At 37.1% G+C, this 8,504-nt stretch overlaps 2 protein-coding genes across 2 annotated transcripts; one reads left to right on the top strand and one right to left on the bottom strand.

The window, feature by feature from the left end:
* Window positions 1-608: 608 nt before the first annotated feature.
* LOC133682944 (replication factor C subunit 3-like) lies at window positions 609-3,857 on the top strand. The gene is made up of 11 exons (XM_062106470.1): window positions 609-1,502; window positions 1,624-1,734; window positions 1,925-1,957; window positions 2,058-2,250; window positions 2,354-2,532; window positions 2,641-2,777; window positions 2,868-2,963; window positions 3,073-3,142; window positions 3,251-3,328; window positions 3,431-3,503; window positions 3,660-3,857. Exons 1-11 carry the CDS (start codon window positions 609-611, stop codon window positions 3,782-3,784), a joined length of 1,989 nt encoding a protein of 662 aa, XP_061962454.1. The 3' UTR covers window positions 3,785-3,857.
* Window positions 3,858-4,330: 473 nt separating this feature from the next.
* Window positions 4,331-5,825, bottom strand: LOC133681571 (heavy metal-associated isoprenylated plant protein 4). Its single transcript, XM_062104654.1, has 4 exons — window positions 5,582-5,825; window positions 5,299-5,486; window positions 5,089-5,176; window positions 4,331-4,986 (listed from the first exon to the last, which is right to left on the bottom strand). The coding sequence occupies exons 1-4, from the start codon at window positions 5,694-5,696 to the stop codon at window positions 4,571-4,573; spliced, it is 807 nt and encodes a 268-aa protein (XP_061960638.1). The 5' UTR covers window positions 5,697-5,825; the 3' UTR covers window positions 4,331-4,570.
* Window positions 5,826-8,504: the final 2,679 nt, after the last annotated feature.

The raw sequence follows: 8,504 nt of genomic DNA, 5'->3' as shown, positions 1-8,504 counted from the left end.
TAGAGAGACTTGTATCTTCATCTACGTTCTCCCTAATCAGGTAAAAGGAGGTCATCACACCGAATCAGTGGTTTCCTGAGAAATCCACCCATCCATTACAAGAACCTAGAGTTTGAACACTTCTTTTGCCTTGGCTTCACTGTAACTCTTTTTCGAGGACAGCGAAGGGCAAAATAGAGAGCTAAATTGTGGACCCTGTACACACTAGCACTTGTTAATAGAGCAGGCCTCTAATAGAAAATCAGATAATCAACCAGTTCACGAGTAGGAATCAAATCAAGAAGGGAATTCTTATCAAACAGTTCATGAGCGATTTTTGTAGCTTGAAATTCATGCTCTGACAGAGGCATGGACGACCTGAAGGCTGGTGCTTTGTCGAACTCCAGGTTCTGCATAGTTCGTGTCACAAGAGTCCCGCGGATCAGCAGTGGTATTATAATAAAGTTATTATTATACCCGTTTGTTGATCATAGATGCAATCGCCATTCTTTGGAATATCCTTCAAAATCAAATTGATTTACACATAATCCTATGTTTTGCCATAGTTAGTGTCACCCCCACCTCCTCTTCCCAGGACAAACAGAAATCTCAGCTCCGAAAATTATGCCATGCCGCCGAGTCCAGCAATCCCTCAGTCCACTTCCGATCCCTACCTGTCATGTACATCATTACCATCCAAAGCCGCCCCCCGTCTACCTCCGTCCAACCAATCTGCGTACTTTAATCACTCCTCCAAGTCGTCCTACTGGCAAGCTTGGAGTAACATCGGCAAACTAGGCACCTTCATCCTCCCAGGAAGGAAGAGCACAGATTGGTCATCCAGGCATTCCAACTTAACCGAGGAGAGTCTCGAGGCACATAATAGAAGACAAGAAGCCATTAACATCCTCCATGACAAGAACGCAAAATGCAGTCCCTATTACAAGGGCCTCGTCGATTATTCCCTCATCATCAGCCGCGAGAGACATCATTTGCCAATACCCCCAACCAGTCCCTGCCGTGAAAGCCATGCCACAGCCGTCACTTCCTCTTCTCTTTCAACTTTCATCTTTAAGATGCAAGAGTGGAGTTCTTGCTTTTCGATTTCCTCTAAATCTAACAACGTCAAGGGCAAGGAGAACAATGCCCCGGCTGCAGTAATTGCTACCAGCACTGACAAAATTAAACCTATGAAGCCAAGACCTGCAGCTCCCAGTCATTCTGCCTCCTCCTTCTCTTCTCAACCATCAGGCAGGACGACCTTAGAGAAGGTGACGCTTGACGTTAATGCCTTACGAGTTGTTACTGAAGAGAAGCCATTGAGGGAGAGAGTATCAGAATCAAAACCACCTGCTGCAGCACCATCTCTAACAAATGATGATCATCGTGACATACTGGACTGTCCAAGTACTCATGACGTGATGAATATTGACAGGAAGTTTACGTTGGCAAACAAGTACCAGCCCAAAGCCTTGAAAGATTTCATCTGCAATCGAGATCAAGCCATTAGGATGCAGGGTGTAGTGAGTTTTGTTCTTCTCTCTTTTATTTATTACAAGTGGGAGTGATCAATTTAATTACTAACCAGAGGCGTTTTGAGTCATTACAGCCAAATAATCCGTTCTATATATATAAAATTTACAGATGAGGGACTTTGATTGCAACCATTTCATATTTGAAGGACCTGCAGGCGTTGGAAAGAGAACCATGATAAGGGCCATGCTTCAGGAAGCCTTTGGACAGGAGAGAGTGCAGGTTTTTTTTTTTTCTTGAGTTTTTAACCTTCATAATTAATATTAATTAGTACACACCAATTGCCCTTCATTCATACACGCACTGCTTAATTCTTTTTTCTTGATTCCTTGATTAATCTTAATTAAACCCACTTACGTGCTCGAACAAACAATTCATTGAATTCTTTATGTTTTTCTTCATGCCTTCACAGGCGAGGGAAGAATGCAAGTCATTCAACTTGAAGGTGGTTAATCTCTCAATTAATACACATACATCTGGTAATTAATTAATAAATTAATTAAAAATAAAAAATGATGATTATGGTGGCCGTGCATGGCATGCAGGGGGAACAAATTGGAAGTATACAGGTAAGAGTGAAGGTATCCTCCCAACACGTAGAAGTCAATCTCTCTGATCTCAAAGGCTATGAAAAGCAAGTCATTGTTGAGCTCATCAAGGAAACACATAATAATCATAATAAGAGGATTATTTCCAACAACCCTATGAATCCCAAGTCAAGACTTGATGACTGCCGAGGTATTTATCTATTTTTATTCCTATGATATATTCAATTAAAAACCAAGATCCCTACTGGTTTTTCTTGAAAAAATAAAAAAAAAATGACAATATATATTTGCAGCAATTATTTTGTACGAGGCAGACATGCTATCTACAGATGCCCTCCTCTATATTAAGTGGGTGCTGGAGAGGTATAAAGGATTCAGTAAATTTTTCTTCTGCTGCAACGATGTCTCTAGGCTTCAACCAGTTAGATCACTTTGCACTGTTGTCCAGCTTTTGCCACCTTCAAAAAGAGAGGTGACTATATATTAGCACTGGAATATTAATTACTATATATACTAGCTAGCTAGCTACGATTAATCTCTTTCTTTCTTTCTTTTACAAACGTGTTAACTTTATAATTAGGTTGTTCAAGTTTTGGAATTCATAGCTGAACAAGAAGGCATAGAATTGCCATATCCATTGGCTGAAAAGATTGCTGACAAATCTAAGAACAACCTTCGTCAAGCCATCCGATCATTTGAAGCCTCCTGGCACGGAAGGTGAAGTAATGTATAATTACTCTTAATGTTTAATATCCTTGTCTTCATTAATGTAATTAATTAATTTATACCCTGTTTTCCTGCTTGAAGTTATCCCTTCACGGAAGATCAAGAAATCCTGACTGGATGGGAAGATGATATTGCAAATATCGCCAAGGATATGGTTGAAGAGCAAAGCCCAAAACAGTACGTAATTCAGCTGGGAACTGTTGTCTTTGCCAACTAATTAAGGTATATTAGAGATAAAGAAAATGATAGCTGCTAATTAATTTGCACAAATTTTGCTTAACAACAGGTTGTATATCATCCGTGGGAAGCTTCAAAATCTGATAGAGCATGATGTATCTCCTGATTTCGTTTTCGAGGTAGGTAGCTAGGAACTTTCCTATTTAATTTCTCAAAATTCAGTGTAGGTAGTGATTCAGATCATAGGCTCTGATATATACTGACTAAACGGATCATCCCTGATACAGTCCCTTCTTGGAGAACTGAAGAAGCATTTGGATGAGCCATTTCAGCTCCAACTCGACGGTCTACATAAGGACTACAATGTATGAGAATTAAGCGCGCATATATATATATATATATATGTTTTAATTATCTTATAAGCTTATGTTATTACATTCTTAATTCTTGTTCTCATCATGCACCAGAGAAATGATGGAAACATGTTAGAGATCAGTGAGCACGAACTGATATTTCTGCGCAGTCGACATGAGGAGGCTGGTAAAAGGCTTCATGATCCGGAAAGGAAAAATGCTGATCACATTTTTGTGAGGATTGAAGGTAAAAAAAAAAGAAAAAAAACTATCACTAGAAAAATTCAGTGTTATTTCTCAGTGCTATAAATGTTAATTTGATCGTTTTTTTTTTCTTAAACAGAGTTCATAGCAAAATTTATGAGCTTCTACAAGATATCAGTCACCAATAACAAAAGCATTCAGCATGATGATGACCATGAAGGACCTTCATTAATCTCTCTCTCTCACACACACAGTGAGATATGATCCTTTCTTGCAGAAAATCATATGTGGCAGTACTGTTCGTACAGATTGCGTTTTCTGGATATCACGCAGACGGATTGGACGATTTTCTTAAACAAGTACATGCATAATTATGTAATAAAAATGATGTCATGAGAAAGGTACTGCGCTTTAATTTCTTCTGCATATATATATATATATATATATAGCTGGGTGCATCATGAACAAAAAAAGGCTCCTTCGATTTTGTTATTTTCCAGATGAAGTAGCAAGTGTCTCCATAGCACAAAACATATATTCCACGCTGACTTGTATATTTCAAAAAATGATGGATTGACCATCTAGTAATTACTAGTAGTAAAAGTGTGAGATTAAGAGATTTGTTTTTCTTGTGGTTTCAAGTTCGAGTCCTGAAGTTACTAATATAATGGTTACTGAAAGTTTACATAGTCGTTAACTTCAAGGTCCGTAAGATTAGTCAAGATGCGTGCAACCTGACTTGAACACCAGCAATTACAAAAAAACAAAAGGAAAAAAAATGATGGATTTAATCTCGGTTGATCGGAGGGATAATCCAAAGATACCTTACTAATTAATTACAAAAATATACATAAAAAGAAACAAAACATATTTATGAATTATTGCAAAACTAGGTGTCCCTTTCACCACAAGAATTCTCAAGTTCGTAGCTCTTTTTTATAATTCAAAAGAAAACCCTTCGGCGGATGCGGATCTACAATATTAGTATCCGTTTAAGGCATTAAATGCAAACACACACACTCACATATATAAAATTAATTTGTGAATCTTCTACATTATAAAACAAGCATGTGGATTTTCATCACTAAATAACTGAGGAGCATAGACATAGTCATGTGGATTTTCACCACTAAAAAACTGAGGAGCATAGACATAGTTAACAACATAAGGCGCAACTCTCTCTGCAGTCTTTACCTCCACTGTCTTCTCTGCCTTGAATTCCACCATTTCAGCCTTTTCTTCTTTCTTCTCTGCCTTGAATTCCACCATTTCAGCCTTTTCTTCTTTGGGTTTAGCCTCGACTTTTGGCTTTTCTTTCTTTTCCTCCATTTTCTCAGATTTTGGGAGTATAATCTCTGCATTTTTGTGCACCTTCTTTCGCATGTAAGCTACTAGTTTATCACCCTCCATTGTTCCGTCAACTGTTATAGTTTGTGCTTTCATGTCCGTCTTCACACTGTAAATACCTTCATAATAATTTTACTAATAATTATATAATGATTGAATTAAGTCCGAATTAACATCATTGTTGATTAAAAAATGAAAAAAAGAAGAGAAGAAATCCTTACTTCTGTGCTTCAGTAACTTATCGCGCAGATCTTTCTCACATTTATCACAGTGCAAGTGAACCTTTATGGAATGGGTGCTTAATTTTGGCTTCAAAAATAGAACACAGATAATTAAAATCATTGTTAGCTCAGCATATTTACATGGAAATGAATTAAAGATAGAGCTGTGATAATTGCGTCTTAAACATCAATTAATCTATATATGCTTACAGCTGGTTTGGTTTCAACCTTTACTTCCTTCTTCTCCGTTACAGATTCTGTGACCTTAACCAATGGTGAAACCAGCTCAACCTTTTTCTTGCTCAATTTCTCTAGTAGTTTGTGTATTTTTATCACGTCAATCACCCCTTTAACCTTGATTTCGGACTTCTCAGCATCAGCCTCCACGCTGTGAACCCCTGCATGCATTCATTGCATTTACATATTAATTTTGAGAGTTAAGCGAAGACTAATCAATTCTCCACCTTAATTAACTATGCATGCATGCACGCACCTTGGGTGGACAGAAGAGGCTTCTTGATATCCCGTGCACATTGCTGGCAGTGCAGGTTAACTTTGTAGACAGCGGTGATCACATCTTTCTCAGCTACTTTGGCAGCTTCGGCCATGTTCTTGATCTTGTTGCTAGCTGTTATTACATGTACTCGGTGCCGGCCAACCACAAGTCTAAGTTGATCTGATAGGGGCTGAGGCGCCGGCAATGATGGCTGTTGCTAGCAAGCTAAAGAAACATGAGCGAATTGATTATCGGAGTAAAATAAAACAGGAAGAGATTAATGAATTTAACTAGAAGCATGCATGTTGGTGAGGTTTGCTGGGTGGTTCAGCAGCAACTTTGACATTTGACAAGAAGAAAAACGTACGTACAATTAGTGGGCGGGTATATTTGACCACGAGAGAGGGAGGAGAAGTGTGGTGGTTTAGAGGAAGAGTACGTGAGCACCTAATTAGTTTTATTTTCAGTTGCTTATAAAGCAAGAGACAGAGAGGCACGATGAAGACGCCATTGACAAGATACAGCCACTTGCTTGCTCTCCATTCTTTAAACCTAATCGCAACTGTACCTCATATTTTAGTCAGTCCCCACCTATTTTCGTGGTTAATTTCTTTCAATCTCTGGTAATTTCTTTCAAATGATGATCTCAGATATAATCATTGCTGGCGTGGAGTGCACATTGAAATACATTTCTTCTACTCCACCTAGTTTTCTCGATATAAGACTTATCTTACGCATTTAATTCTATTTTTTCCCATGCATAAAATTAATTAAAGATTCTGAAATAGCCGGGCTTATAAACACAGGTGATTCAGTGTATTAGGCCGAGGATATGAAATTAATTACTAAATAAAATTAATTTGGTCTAGCTTGAATATATAAATTACTTAATAAATATTTTTATAAACTAGTTAAGTTAAATAGGTTTAGGTTTAAAAAAATAATTGAAAAGTCCAGAATTATTTAACTTCTTAAAACTATGATAACAGTATATCTAATTATTAGATCGAGTTTAAATTTTTATAGGTGATTTTACAGGTAATTTTTCCTATAGAAGCTACTGCATCATCATTGAAAAGACCATCAAATTTTTTAGAATTGCTTTTCGAGTGTTGATGCTTTGATGGTTTTTATTTTTTTTTTATGTTTTTTTTATATCATGTTTAATTTTGAATTTCTTTGTTTATTTCATTTGGATTTATAAAGTTTTAATTGTTTTATGTAGAGGTAGAGTTTTCTAATATATTTAAAGGTTTTGTAGACTTTTTAAAATACAGTCACTTTCAAAATAGAATTATAAATTCAAGATTCAAATTTACAATCTTGTTATTTATTAATTTTTTTTATAATTTTTTTTGCGATTCAATATTTACACTCGTAGATTTATGCTATGTTTGGCAGTGTGGTAGCGGTTGCTTTTCAAATAATTTTTCGTGCTGAAATGTATGTCAATAATATTTTTTCATTTTTTAAAAATTATTTTTGACATCAGCACATCAAAACAATTTAAAATATACAAATCATATTAAAATTTAATAAAAAAAATTTAAATATTTTAAAAACACGGTTTGCATCACGTTTCCAAACAGTTTCTTGGTCATGCGGTGATTAAGAAAATTACCGGGACATACAAATATCAATGCATTCTCACTACTACGTGGAGTGATCAAATTACAAAAGACAATTATGTATCGTCCGTGAAATAAAATGAAGCAGAAAATGGAAAAATTAAAGGAAGGAAGCAGCTATTAATTACTGAATTAAAATCAACATATATAGATAGATTTAATATAAACGACCAGTTAATTTTGATCGGACTGGCTTGTTATTGAACTGAAACGTCCATGAGAGAAGAGACGAATCAATATTTGATCAGAGACGACAGAACAGAAGGAGTTCACAAGCGTTCATTGTGAGGAAACGAAGCAGCACGACCAGCACCGGTATAATTTGCAGCAGCAGTGGCATCAGCTGGAGCCCCTGTGAGATTGGTAGTGGCGGCATTACTATTAATAGTGCCGCCGCCGCCGCAGTAGCTGTCAGCTTGAGAAGCATATCCAGCTCCATAGCTTCTGGCATCATCATTTTGAGATCCGTGGTTGTAGACCTTGCCATCCATATTAATATTATTATTTTGAGGCACAATATTATTCTCACTGAATTCATGCTTTGCAATCTCCCTCTCAACCCTTTGCCCAGCCTTGGCCACATGCAGCTCCATTTCTGCCTCGGCCTCTCTCGCCAGTCGAACCTCATGAGCAACATCCATCCGCGCTTTTGCCAATTCCTTCTCCGCCTGCATAAATTATATTATCAACCATATACAGTAATTAGCAAACAAACACTGATTATACGTAGTACGTACTAATTAATCATTACCTTCTCCTCGGCCTTTGCTTCAGCCTTGGCCTGGCGCATGGCGGTCATATCATGTAGTTTATCCTTCACAGCCTGCATTTTCTCTCTACTAATCTGATGATCAACACACCTTAATTCCAAGTACTACTGCCTGCTTTCTTCTTTTCTTAAATTTTAGCATTGCTGTCTCAACACAAATGTTGCAGTTATATACAGCCAAGATTTGCCCTAATTAGGTTGACAAGTGTCAGATTCGTAGCCCTGTTTCGTGTATTACCTACTACCAATTTGTGGCTCAGTGAATGGGCATGGCCACGGATTATTCTGTGCTCAGTTAGTCATCCACACCGGCACCGGAGATGACGCTGCTTCCAAATTATAAAGGTCCTCCAATCCAAGTCCGAGTCGCTCGTTGAATTTATCAACTGAACCAAATCCACAAATTAATCTATTTATGTGAATTTAGTCTGCAGAATTATTTTATTTGCACCAGACAGCCAGAGTTCCTGTAATAATAATAATGGGGTTACCGAAATTCATACATGCAGCTAAAATAATAAAA

This window comes from Populus nigra, chromosome 2, assembly GCF_951802175.1.
Source record: "Populus nigra chromosome 2, ddPopNigr1.1, whole genome shotgun sequence".
Lineage (NCBI taxonomy): Eukaryota > Viridiplantae > Streptophyta > Magnoliopsida > Malpighiales > Salicaceae > Populus > Populus nigra.
Note: the sequence above shows the minus strand (reverse complement) of the source record. Positions and strands in the feature narration are given on the sequence as shown.